Source organism: Chlorocebus sabaeus, chromosome 25, assembly GCF_047675955.1.
Source record: "Chlorocebus sabaeus isolate Y175 chromosome 25, mChlSab1.0.hap1, whole genome shotgun sequence".
Classification (NCBI taxonomy): Eukaryota; Metazoa; Chordata; class Mammalia; order Primates; family Cercopithecidae; genus Chlorocebus; species Chlorocebus sabaeus.
This window is the reverse complement of record NC_132928.1, coordinates 6,053,264-6,067,470: the sequence shown is the minus strand read 5'-3', so window position 1 is coordinate 6,067,470 and position 14,207 is coordinate 6,053,264. Positions and strand designations below refer to the sequence as shown.

At 43.2% G+C, this 14,207-nt stretch overlaps 1 protein-coding gene across 1 annotated transcript; it reads left to right on the top strand.

Annotated features, from left to right (window-relative positions):
* Positions 1-5,580: 5,580 nt before the first annotated feature.
* On the top strand, positions 5,581-7,700 carry CCDC185 (coiled-coil domain containing 185). Its single transcript, XM_007988353.3, has one exon. It carries the CDS (start codon positions 5,712-5,714, stop codon positions 7,581-7,583), a length of 1,872 nt encoding a protein of 623 aa, XP_007986544.2. The 5' UTR covers positions 5,581-5,711; the 3' UTR covers positions 7,584-7,700.
* Positions 7,701-14,207: the final 6,507 nt, after the last annotated feature.

The window sequence follows — 14,207 nt, the reverse complement described above, 5'->3', positions numbered from 1 at the left end:
GACAACATGGTGAAACCCCATCTCTACAAAAAATACAACAATTAGCCGGGCATGGTGCTGCATGCCTATAGTCCTAGCTACTCAAGAGGTTGAAGTGGGAGGATCACTTGAGTCTGGGAGGTCGAAGCTGCAGTGAGCTGAGATCACACCACTGCACTCCCACCTGGTGACAGAGTGAGACTCTGTCTAAAAAAAAAAGGAGGGGGAGAGAGAGAGAGAGAAAGAAAACGGGCCAGACACGGTGGCTCATGCCTGTAATCTCAGCACTTTGGAAGGTCAAGGTGGGCAGATCACATGAGGTCAGGAGTTCGAGACCAGCCTGGCCAACATGATGAAAACCCATCTCTACTAAAAATACAAAAATTACCTGGGCATGGTGGTGCACGCCTATAGTCTCAGCTTCTTGGGAGGCTGAGGCAGGAGAATCACTTGAACCCGGGAGGCGGAGGTTGCAGTGGGCCGAGATTGCGCCACTTTGAGACTGTCTCAAAAACAAAACAAAAAGGAAATTAATAATTTACCCTATCATCCAGCCATTAAGGAAAAAAAAAACTTTCCACATAAATATTATCCTGTTAGTAAAGGTGGTTTCAAAGCAATACATTTATATAGAATAAAAATTACCTAAATGTTAATAACTTTTGCTTACTACATGAATATTGGGGAACCTCAATTAATCTACAGCAGCTCTGCCCAAAGGACATATACTGTGATATCTATTGCATACGCACCTGTGCAATTTTTATTAGTAGCCCCTTTAATATAAGTAACAAGAAATATGAAATTAATTTCAATAATACATTTAACCTAGTCTAATGGGTTCAAAATACTATCAACATGTAACCAATATAAAATAAGTATTGAGATATTTTACATTTTTTCATACTGCTTTTGAGATCCAGTGTGTATTTTATACTTACAGCACACATCAATTCAAATTATTCATGCTCAAGGGCACATCCCATGTGTGAGTATGGGCTGCCATATTAGACAGAGTAGCTACAGCTTTTTTCTCCCATTTGACCCATCCAAGAATTAGACGCTCTGCTAAGAGATCAAATTTGAAGTCACCACAACAACTAACAATCTGTTCTGAGGAAGGGCATGGAACGCATTTCAATTCCACAGATGAATTTAAATTGTCGGGTGAGAGCACATTTTGCCATGTTTTCTAAGTCTCCAACAAATTAGGAGGCCCAGGTCTTCATTTGGCAGAAGGCTCACATTCTAAGGCATCCAGCGAAATACATTGAGGATTTTTTTTTTCTGCCAAATAAAAATGATTGTTCTTAGTATCAAGGGAATGCTTGGCAGTGTAGCATTTGCAAAACATCTCTTTCATCTACCCCAGGAAGGAGCTGACTGTAGCTTCCAGCCTGGGATCCTCTGAGGGGTCTCCTTAAGATGCTACAGATGCAGGTGAGGAAGATTTTCTTGGCTCTGTGACAATGTGCCAAGGCTTGGAGCTTCCCCACCAGGCCCCTCAAAGGAAAAGGTTTCTCTTTCAAGTTTTGGTGGTTTACTCCAGACATTCTATTTGCTGTTCTGTGTGGGGTTCACTTGTTATTACAACTTCTTTTACCAAATTTCCAAGATTGTTGTCTTCAAGATCACCTAGACTGGAGATCTGCTATCACTACCACTTGGTTTAGAAACTCTTCTTCTCCATATTAAAGCATCCCAATGCCAGGAACCCTCAAACTCTGACCTGTTTCTCTAATCCATCCTTTCTTGTCCCATGGCTATTGCCCTGGTTTATGTTTCCTTGTTGCCCACCCAGACTGCTGAACCAGCCTACTAATTGATCATGCATGCTGCTGCCAGGATGAACTTTCTAAAATCTAGATCCCATTGGGTTACTTTCCTGGTTCCAAGGCTTTTCTTGACTCCTTGCTGTGATCTACACAGTGGATTTCAACTCTCATAAAAAAGGATTGAAATAGGAGAACCCCAGATTTTTTCAGTGAAGTGTTACAAGGAGCCCCAAGATATAAAACAGATAAAGTCTAAGTTGCCCTGGGTAAAGCAAGGACAGAGGCCTCAGAGCCTGCCCTAAAGTCCTCCAGCCCTGCCCCGCTGGGCCCAATGCAGCTCTGGGGGAATCCTGGAGCGCTTCTGGACACAGCTGGGATGCTGCAGCCCAGTGGGAGGACGTCTATGCTTCCTGGCTTGGCATAGCAGGCCCTGCAGAATCTGCCCCAGCCCACCTTTCTGGCTTTATCACCTGCCACTTCACTCGCGCACACTCCCCATGCCCCTGCTACACAAATCACACATGACCCCAATGTGCCAGGCATTTGAGGCTCCACACTGCAGCCCAAGCAGCTTCCTTGGCCTGATGTCTTCCTGCTCATCCCTGTCTCGACAATCCTAATTGTCCTTCCAGGTTTCACTCCAGTATCATCCGTATGGAGCCCCCTCTTATAAACAATTCGGACAGAGCACACCCCCACTCTCCCCTGGGAACTCTGTTAAGGTGAACTATTTAACCACTTACAACATCTGCTACCTAGAACTGTTTCTCTTAGCAATATCATCTTTTTAATCCTGGCCCAGATTATCAATAAATTTGTGTGACATTACGCAGTGAAGACTCTGTCCTTTATTCCAGTGTCAGCAGAGATAAGTGAGCCATACACAATTCCCTGAGGAATCCTGAGAACCTTCAGAGGAAGCAAGAAGTCAAAGAGCCCCAAACTGGAAATCTGAGCCCTTGGGTTCTCATTCTGGCTCCATCCCAAACTAAGTCTTTAAATTCAGCTCTACACTGCCATGGTTTTAGTGCTCTTGGCATAATGATAATGATTATTCTAATGGCTAATATTTATAAGGCAACTACCACATGCAGACAGACACTGCTGTAAGCGTTTTTCATGGATTAACTCATTTTTGCTTTACAGAACAAAGGCTGAAGCATTTACTAGATTGAACCCTTTCTCCAGCTGCATTTGGGACTGAAAGAGACTTTACAGGGATGAGGAAACCAAGACATAGGTGAAATGACTGCTCAGGTGACTCTGGTGGCAGATCTCCTGGTTTTCAGGTGGGTATACTTTCACCCACATAACACTGTTCTGTGGGAGTAGCCTGGGTATTGACCAGAGCCACACCTGTCCCTGCAAAATGTTTTACAAAGCTTCAACAGAGAGATATGACACTCAGCTATCAGCACAACTCAATACATGTAAAAATATTTCCTAACTTCAAAAGTTAAATGATTCCATTCAAATTTGGTTTACTTTTGAAATTACCATCTAGTAAGGGCTATATTCACATAAAATAATTTATTTAACGGGATACAAATGGTGCCAATAAAATCTAGGGTAGAAAACTTCTTATCCCCAGCTATAGACATGCTGGTGAGATCCTAATCAGGCAGAGTGGCTCCTTCCACTGTAGTTAAGGCTGCTACCACATGGCTTCAAGGACATGGTGTCCATGACCTTCTGCTGTATATCAGATCATAATTTTCCTAAAAGCATGGCTCAACTTATAGTGCATTCCCCAAGAGGCAGGCAGCACGCTATCATGGAAAGAGAAGTAAATCTGAAGTCAAAACTCCTGCCATTGACCAAGTGACTCTGGGGAAATCAGTTAATATGGCCAAGTCTTAGATTTGTCCAGTGGAAAATATTGTCAAGGCTATTGGTCCTTCCTAGCTGGGGTTGCTGTGATGCTTCAAGGATACGTGAATGAAGAGGATTGGTGTGGGTAAATACTCGTTTTTCTTCTTTAAGGAATGGTCATACTTGGAGAATGCTATCCAGAACTGTTTCCTCATTACAACCCTGCCTTAGTCTCTTCCGGATGCTATTAACAAAATACCGCAGATTTGGTGGCATATAAATGAATGAAATTTATTTCTCACCATTTTGAAGGCTAAGAAGCCCAAGATCAAGACATCAGATTTGGTGTCTGGTGAGGATCCTCTCCCTGGTTCAGAGATGGCCATCTTTTCACTGTGTCCTCACATGACAGAAGGGATGAGGGAGTTCTCTGGGACTCCTTTTATAAGGGCACTTATCCCACTGATGAGGGCTCCACCTGTATGACCTAATCACCTCCCAAAGGTCCCACCTCCTAATACCATCAACTTAAGGGTTAGAATTTTAACTTAAGAATTTGGGGGAAACACAAACCTTCAGACCATAGCAACCCCAGAGAAGGGAAGTGACTTAGCCAGGATCCACAGTATGGTGTGAACATGACAGAGCTTGGAGTCACCCCTTTCTAGCACTCTATCCTTTACTTAAACTATTTTAAGATAACATTAATTGCATTATTTCCTTAAGCTAGAAATCTGCAGAAATATTTGTAAATTCATATATTACTTTAAGTCTTAACACTTTGTTTTTGAGACAAAGTCTCACTCTGTTGCCCAGACTGGGGTGCAGTGACATAATCATGGCTCACTGCAGCCTCAAATTCCTGGACTCAAGCAATCCTTCCACCTCAGCCTCCGGAATAGCTGGGACTACAAATGCACACACATGTTTAGCTAATTTTTAAAATGTTTATATAGAGGCAGAGTCTCTCTATGTTGCCCAGACTGGTCTAAGTCCTGGGCTCAAGGGATCCTCCTGCCTTGCCTTCCCCACATGCTAGGATTACAGGCATGAACCACCACCCAACCCAATTCTTAAAACTTTTAACTGACGCTTAGCATGGCACCAAAATGATATTTATTGAATGTATTCTGGTGCCAACCTCTGGATGCATCATTTCGTCTGACCCTCACAACAGTCCTGCAATGCTGGTAAGATGAGGCCCGGCTTCCCACTCCATCTTGCTGGAACTGGAGGTCATGGAAACTTAAGGAATTTGCCCAAGAGCCCATGAGTGAAGAGTGGTAGACGAGATTCAAATTCTTTTTCTCTACCAGATCCAGTGCTTTTCCCATTAGCCAAGGGTGTCTCAACAAGGAACAAGAATCCCACAAAATTCGAGGAAAAGGGGGAAAAATGTGATTTCAACATGGTGTTCACTGATGCTATTTCAGAAATGTGCACGCAGCATTCATATTTTGACAAAAGCAGTAATTACCATATTAGAAAATAGAGTCGTCGTCTTCCTTTTCTAAAAATCTTTAAAAGTTAACATTAAAGCATACTTTGGGCTTGCTAATTTAAAACGGCAAATGGATGGTGTCGCATATTAATGTGCGTCCACAGCCGCTCTATTTGACCACGTTGCAGAGGTACACACGTGCAGGACGGTGATTCTGCAGCTGAGGGTATCTCCTCCCTGAAACTACACCTTGGCCCTTCTCCCCACCCCTTTTATTCTGAGGGTGATGCCTTCACCCAGGCTCTCTTAAAATCCTGCTGTTTGTGTGCAAATGCGAGTTCAAATTTCTCCCTGAAACACTGGTGGGGGGACACTATGTACCCTCATCTTTAAATATCATCCTGATTTCCCACATATTCCCTCCTCCAACCTGCAACTCCTTTCTCCCCCACCCGACCCCCACCACCCCCATCTCCAGCCTCCTGTCCTTCCCATTCCAGGTGCTCCGAGTGCTAGCAAAACGGGTGGGCGGCGCCGGGCAAGGGCTGAAGACTGCGGGGACCCAGCTGCCAGGCGCATTGTGAAGTGGCCGGAGCGTCACAGGCGACCCCGACTTCGGGACTGGGGGGCGGGGCGGGTGTCTGCAGCGTCCTCTGGAGGTCTCAGACCCCTTGCGCAGACTCTGCGCGTGCCCAGAGGGAGGGATGGCAGGCTTCAGCCACTTCTCCCAGCCGCCCTACCGGGACCTCTGGGAACCCCCGCGGCCCGGCGGAGAGCGAGAGTCCACGCAGCGGCTGGGCGGGCAGAGGTCCGGAGCCGACTCCCCCGCGTGCTCCCGGGCCGAGACTCCGGGTGCGGAGAGTGAAGCTGGGGCGTGCTGGCTGCACCCGCACTGTTCGTTCACACCGCGGCCTCGCAGGCGCGCGTGCTCAGACTCACCGCGGGGCAGCCGAAGCCTGAGCGATGTGGTCCGCAGGCCCCTGGACCGCTCCAGGAAGCACGGGCTCCGCAGCAGGCGCCTGGAAGATGCCTGGGGAGAGACAGGAACCAAGCCCCGCCCGGCTTGGCAGCCGCAGACCCAGCTGCCACCCCAGCGGCCGCAGCCCTGCCCGCATTACCCACTGGCCCAGGGAGACTCGCCGCCGCCTTACTCCGGAGGAGCTGGCACTCCCCTGAGTGGCACATTCAGGGTAGAAAAGGCACAGGGTGGAGACCAGTGGGCAGTGCCGCTCGGCAGACATCTAGGTCGCTGGTCCGCTTCCTCAGTTCCCTCGGAGCGGTCTTCTGTGCCCTCCCAAAAGTTCAGGAGGCACTCAGCCTGCGTGTGCGCCCAGAAGAGAGACAGCAGCGACCAGGTTGAGTCATTAGCAAGCCGGGACTCCCAGCCCTCGGCCTCTAGTAAAGAGATGCGGAGCCCCCACACCCAGGTCCTGAAGAGCAAGCTGGAAGAGGCAGCGGTGTCCTCCCAGGACCAGCAGATTGTGGCCCTCGTGTTGAGCCGTCTCAAGAAGGCCCAGAGGATGCGGGAGCTGCAGCAGCAGGCGGCTGAGGCCTGGGAGGAGTTGAAGCGCTCGGATCAGAAGGTCCAGATGACCTTGGAGCGGGAACGCCGGCTGCTGCTGCAGCAGAGCCAGGAGCAGTGGCAGGAGAAGGAGCAGCGCAAGACCCTCCAAAGCCCTGAGCAGCGCTGCCGGCGGCGGGACAGCCAGAGGAAGAACGTGACCCCGGGGGAAAGCCGGTGGAAGGAACAAACTGAGGACCAGGAGAGCCCGCGCCAGGAGAAGCTGGAGAAGGCGCGCGCCCAGGCGGAGCACCGAAAGCAGTGCCAGGTGCGGCGCCTGCGGGAGCAGGAGAAGATGCAACGGAACCTCCGGGAGCAACACACCCTGCAGCTACAGAGGAGGCTGGTGGAGGCCTGTCGCAAGAGGCATCTGCATGCCGTGGAGGGACAGAAGAAGGTCCAGGACACCAACCTGAGCTCTCTCATCAATTACCAGGCCCGGAAGGTCCTCATGGACTGCCAGGCCAAGGCTGAGGAGCTCCTTAGGCAGCTGTCCCTGGAACAAAGTTTCCAGCGGTCCCAAGAGATACACCAGGGCCTGATGAAGGAGCGGCACCGCGAGCTGAGGGAGAAGGCCCAGAAGGAGGAAGAGCAGTTGCAGCAGGCCAGGTGGCGTGCAGGGGAGTCAGAGGAGCAGAGGAAGATGCGCAAAAGGATTCTGGTGGAGCTGGCAGATGAGAAGATCCGACAGGCCAGGAATCACGTGCACAAGACCACTAGGGACAAGGTGCAGCACCTCCGGGAGCTCAACCACCTGAGGGAGAAAAACCACCACATCCTGAAACTGAAAGCCGAGAAGGAGGAAAAGTGCCACATTGAGGGCATCAAGGAGGCCATTAAGAAAAAGGAGCAGAGGGTGCGGCACATTACCCAAGGGAAAGATCCAAACTTCCAGGAGTTCCAGAAGCTCCCTCAGGCCTCCAGGAGAGAGGAGACAGCGCCTCCCAACAGCTCCCTTGATCAGAGAGTACTAGAGGCCCAGATCCGTGCCTGTCAGCAGAACAGGGATTACTGAGAACCAAGGACGCCTGGCTTACAGCGCCAGCCAGAAGGAGATGTGGCAATGTGATTCCTTTTGTAATCTGATTATAATTGAACATTGATTTAAAAAAAGCATATAAAATAGCTGCAATTTCCTCTCATGAACTGGTTTATTGATTCACATGGATAGTTTAGAGGGTCGGGGAGAAAATTTTGGGAATTTCTATGAAAATGACTTGGCTTTGTGAATTTCGATTTGAATACAAAATATTCATTTAGCTCTCAAGTAATCTGAGAAACACACAACAGGCACATTTTGGAGACACCTGAGAAAAATCTATAGTTAGGGATACAGTTCTGTGATATGTCTTAAGTCTTTTCCTGTCCCAGAACTTATGAAAGGGTGAAGTATAAAGTACGCATCATAAGAAATCTCCAAGACAAAAAGAAATTTTAAAAAGAGTGAAGTGGGAAGATTCCTGTGAACGAGTAGATTTGGGAACCCTGCATACTATATCCTCTCTTGGGAGTTCATAATGCACTTTAAAATTTTAAAGACATGCAGTAAAGAAACTTAATGTTTAATGCCCCTCGCCCCTTTTTTTTCTCAGATAATTTCATGGAATTGATGTTCTGTGAAACATTTTTGAAAACGGCACTCTATAGTTCTTATCTGATTGTGAACTTCTTTGGCCTTCCCTCCCTGTATTGATAGGAAGTATTTATAATTCCATCAGCACTATTTCTTGACTGTTCCACCACAGCCACACCATCTGATATAGTTTGGCTGTGTCCCCACCCAAATCTCATCTTGAGCTATATAGCTCCCATAATTCCCACCTGTTGTAGGAGAGGCCTTGGGAGATAATTGAATCATGGGGGTGGGGGTTTCCCCCATACTGTTCTCATGGTAGTGAATAAGTCTAAAGAGATCTGATTGTTTCAATAGGGGAAACCCTTTTCACTTGATTCTCATTCTCTCTTGTCTTTCACCTTCCACCATGATTGTAAGGCCTCCCTAGCCACATGGAATGAGTCCATTAAATCTCTTTTTCTGTATAAATTACCCACTCTTGGGTATGTGTTTATCAGCAGCATGAAAGCAGACTAATGCATCATCTAAGATCTCATTGGAATCTATTTGGTCTGCTTCTTTTTTTGGTCAGTCCTATCCAGTCTTACAGAATAAAATTCTATTGGAATCCTTCTCTTCTCCTCTATTTCTCCTCTGTTTCTTTTGAAGGAGGTATGTGATGTCATTCTGTCTACCCACATTGTGTCTAATTAACCTAACCAGGCCCTGAGTCAATGACTAAGCATGACTCAGTAATATGACATTTTAAAAATAAGAAGCCAAAAGTTAAATAGAAATTAACCCATCATATCTCAGAGTCTTTATTGAACTCTCTAAATGTTTTCTTTAAAAAGCCCCTAGTGTCACATTTGTATTAGAGAGAGAGAAATAGAATAAGCTCCATTGGGAGACTTATATCTTATTAGTAATTCTAAAACAACATTAAAGGTAACCTGACAAAGGATTTTGTGCAAAGGTCAGTTTGAGGTCCACTTTCTTGGCTCTTATCATGGAAACCAGGCCCTCTTCCCCATTCCATTTTCTTCCCTTGCCCCAGTCCCTTCTGCCTGGTATCCCCAAAGAGGCCTACGGTAGGACCCTTATTCTTCTCCTCAAAAATGTTCAGGGACAGCTGCCTTGCTCAAAATGGAAGGGCTCACATATCTTCCCTCAGTTTCCAACCTTATTCTCTTACCCTTGCCCAAGTTAATCCTCTGTTCAAGCCAAATGCCATGTGCAACCCAAGTATTCAAGAGTAATGCTTAAGACATTTCAGACAGACTTTGTTATGAATTCTAGCTCTTCCTCTTGATACAGTTGTATGAAGCTGGAGAAGTTACCTTTTTGAGCCTGTTTTCTTGTTTGTAAAATGGAAAATAATTCGCACTTCAAAGGCAGGTTGCAAAGGACGATAAAAACTACTCCATGTAAGGTGTTCAGCACAGTGCCCAGAACCTGATACATACCCTACAGTTAAATACTGTGGGGTTTTTTGGTTAATAACCCTGACCTTGCACGTTTGTCAGTTCCATTCTCCCTACTTTGGTGCCTTTTCCCCAGCTGCCCCCTTCCACCATATCCATGCCTGGGTTTTCTCCGCTTAGTTCACATTCTGTCTCTTCCCTGGCTGCGCCATGTTGACATCACTCTTCACTGACAAACTGCATGGCCCATGGAGTACTTAGTAGTTACTGCTTGTATGGCATACCTATTTTGCAATCCACATCTTGGCTTCCTAACTAACCTACATGCTACTTGAAGCCAGGATCATTGTCTTAGACTTCTTTATACTGTACTTAACATGGTGGTCAATACATAGTCAAAATAAAGGCCACAAAACAGGATGTTTTGACTTCACCTCCATAACCCATGAGTTTTTCCCGAATGTTCTTTGCTTTTTGCTCCAAGAAATACAGACTTGTATTTTTTCCAGTTCATTCTGAATATTACTGGTAGAACTAATCTATACAAAATGAATTTAACAGAAATGGAGTAGACTTACTTTTTCTTATTTTTCCCTTAAGTACAACCAAAAGCCCTCAACATCATATATAAAACAAACATGAGAACACTGAAAGGTGGAGAGATGACAGACCAGCTAGGGACCTCAGGATCCAAGGAGCCACACAGTGGTAAATTTCCTGGGCTTTTTTTTTTTTTTTTTTTTTTTTTTTTTTGCCTCATATATCCCAGACCAGGAGCCAAAGAAAGGAATAACCCCAAGACACCAAGTGCAGACAAAAAAGCCCCAACACAAATCAGCTCTTTCCAGTCAAAGAACCAACAAAGGGCAGTCTAACAAGAAAAATAATTCAGACAATAACCACTTTACTCCAACAAACTCCACCCTTACCCATGCCAGCAAAGACTGAGGGAGGAACCTAGACTTTTACCCTCACAAACTGAAACAAGGAGCTCCCTCTTCCTGCCCTAGCAATGCCAGCAGAGACCACAGGAGAGCCCAGACTTTCAACCACTGCCTCCTCAGGCATCTCTCCCCACCTCCACACTAGATAGTGTCAAAGGAAGATGAGTGGAATTAGGACTTCTATCAGCATCCAGCAGGAACAAGGTTGAATACCCCTTTTTTGGCCCCCAACCCCTGCCACCCTGTAAAGGCCACATAGGAAGAAGTAATGAGGTATTCCTACACCTCCCAGCCAGGGAGGTATCAAAGAGCCTGAAGGGAAGCCAGGACTCCCACCCCCACCAGCAGTAATAAAAGTGCACACACACACCCCTCAGGTGACAATGGAAGTTGAGTAGGGGCCTGGATTTCTGTCCCCAGCTGGTAACAATAAGGCAGTGACCCCCTTTCTCTTCTGGAGTGGTGTCAAAGGAAGCCAGATAAAGCAGAAGGTTTAAATAAGTCCTAGTCTTATAATACTCAAGATGTCTAGGTTTCAACTGAGAATCACACTTTATACCAAGAACCAAGGATATCTCAAACTGAATGAAAAGATAATCAATAGATGCCAACGTGAGAACAAATGTTAGACTTACCTTAAAAATAATTTAAAGCCACCATAATAAAAATGTCTCAACGAGCAATTGTGAACACATTGAAACAAACAAAAAAGAAAATTTCTGCAAATAGATAGAAAGTCTCAGCAAATAGAAGTATAAACAAGAACGAAATGAAAATTTTAGAACTGGCAAATACAATAACAAAAATCAAAAGCTCAGTGGATGGACTCAACAACTGAATAAAGGAAAAAAGGAGAGAATCCACGAACTGGAAGACAGAACAATAAAAGTTATCCAAACAGAGAAACAAAATTTATTGGGGAAAATAATGAGTAGAATCTTATGGGCCTATGTGACTGTAACAAAAGATCTAACATTCATGGTATGAATCCAGGAGAAAGGTACAATAAGGAGAAGGCTGGAAAAGTACTCAAGGAAACAATGGCTGAAAACTTTTCAAATGTGATAAAGTATGAAACTCTAAAAGGATAAACCCATAGATATCCATAAGATACAACATAAACTTCTAAAACTAAAGACAAAGAAATTATTGATCAAGAGAGTGAGAAAATAAGCCATAAACTGAGAGAATATTTGTAAAACAGTGATTATATTAAAATTAAATAAAGTATACTTCAGAGTAAAGAAAATTACCAGAAACAGAGAGGAACATTATAAATGTATAATAGGGTCAATCCACCAAGAAGACACAGCAATTCTAGACATGTATCAAACAACAGAGCTACAAAACATGTAAAGCAAAAACTAATAGAACTGTACCTGGGCATGCTGGCATGTGCCTGTGGTTCCAGCTACTTAGGAGGCTGACGTGGGAGGATCACTTGAGTCTGAGAGGCAGAGATCGCAAAATGAGGCAAGATCATGCCACTGCAATCCAGCCTGGGTGGCAGAGTGAGACCCCATCTCAAAAAAATTAAATCAATAAAAGAAAAAATAACTAATAGAACTGGAAATACAAATAGATAAGTCCACAATTATAGCTGAAGGTTTCGATAAGCAGAAAATCAGCAAGGATGCAGAAGAATACAAAACCACTATCAACTAACAAGATCTAATCAACATTTACAGAAGACTCAAACAACAGTAGAATATGCATTTTTTTTCCAGGCCATGGAGCATATACAAAGATAGAACATATCCTGGGACATGAAACAAGCTCAACACATTTTTAAAAACTGAAATCATACAAAATGTGTTCTCCAATCACAATAGAATCAAAATTATAAATAAATAACAAAAGAAGAAAACATCTAGTGCTTGGAAATTAAACACTTCTAAATAATCCATAAATCAAGCTGGAAGTCTCAAGGAAAATAAAAAATTCACATTGAACCGAATGAAAAATAAAAAGTCAAATTCGTGAGACACAACTAAAGCAGTGTTGTGAGGGAAATTTATAGCATTAAGCGCATACTTTAGAAAAGAGGAAAAGTCTCAAAGCAATCATCTAGGCTTCCACTCAAGAACCTTGAGCAAAATAAACCCAAGGCAAGCAGAAGAAAGAAAATAATAAAGAGCAGAAAACAAAGCAAAAATAAAAAACAATAGAGAAAATTGGTGAAACAAAGATCTGGTTCTTTGAAAAGTTCAATAAAATTGACAACCTTCTAGAAAAACTGATGAAGAAAAAAAGGATGACACAAATTACCAATACAATGAGCGAAACAGGTATATCACTACCGATCCTGCAGACATCAAAAGGATAACAAGGAAATACCATAAACAACTTTACACACATAAATTTGCCAACTTATGTGAATGGACCAAACACAAATTACCACAACTCACCCAATATGAAATAGATTATTGAATATTCCCGTAACTATTAATAAAATTAAATTCACAATTTAAAAACTCCCTCCAAAAATCTCTAGCCCAAGGGCACTTTCCAATTCATTTCAGGAAGCTAGTATTACCCTAATTCCAAGCCAGGCAAAGAATGGATGAAATAAACAAAAACTACAAATTAATGTCCTTCATGAATATAAACATGAAATCCCTAGTAAAACATTAGCAAATTGCATTCAACAATATACAAAAAGAATTATGTGCCACAATCAAGTGGAGCTGATTCCAAGAATTCAATTTAGATTCCAAATTCAATATTCTAAAATCAATCATCATATTAATAAGCCACGATATTAACAAGCTAAAAAAGAAAAATCACATGAACATATCAATTGATGCAGAAAAAGCATATGATAAAACTCAGCACCGATTCATGGATAATACTTTCAGAAAAGTAAGAATACAAGGAAACTTCCTCAGCTTGATAAAGAGTATCTACAAAAGAAAAAAAGAAAAGAAAAGAAAAAGAAAACAAAACAAAAACCTGCAGCAAACATCATACCTAATAGTGAAAGCCTGAATGCTTTCCCCAAACAATTATAAATAAGGCAAGAACTTTGATATTCACCACTCTTGTTCAACATAGGGCTGGAAGGCAAGAAAAGGAAATAAAACCCATACATATTAATAAGAAAGAAATAAAACTATCCCATTTGCAAATAATAGGATGGCTTATGTAGAAAATGGTAAGGCATCTACATAAACCTTCTAGAAAGAATGAGTTCAGCAAGGTATAAAGATACAAGATCAACATTTAAAAAATCAATAGTATTTGTATATATTATCAATGAACATATGTTGTCAAAATTTTAAAATACAATACCATTTACAATCACTAAAAAAAAGAAATACCTAGATGTAAACCATATATATATATATATATATATATATATAAGTCTTGTCTGCTGAAAACGATAAAATGCTGCTGAAAGAAATAAAAGACCTTAATAAATGGAGAAACACACTGTTCGTAGATCAGAAGACTACATATAGAAGATCAACATAATAAACATGTCAATTCCCCCCAAACTAACACACAGATTTATTGCAATTTCTATCAAAATTCCAGCCAGATTTTTATAAATATAGAAGATTCTTCTAAAATATATCTGGAAAAGCAAAGGAACTAGAATAGTTAAAACAATTTTGAAAAAGAAAAGTGGGAGGAATTTTATGACTTTTTCTATAGCTACCATAATCAAGACTGTGTGGTACTGGTAAAGGGACACATACATCAGAGGAACATAA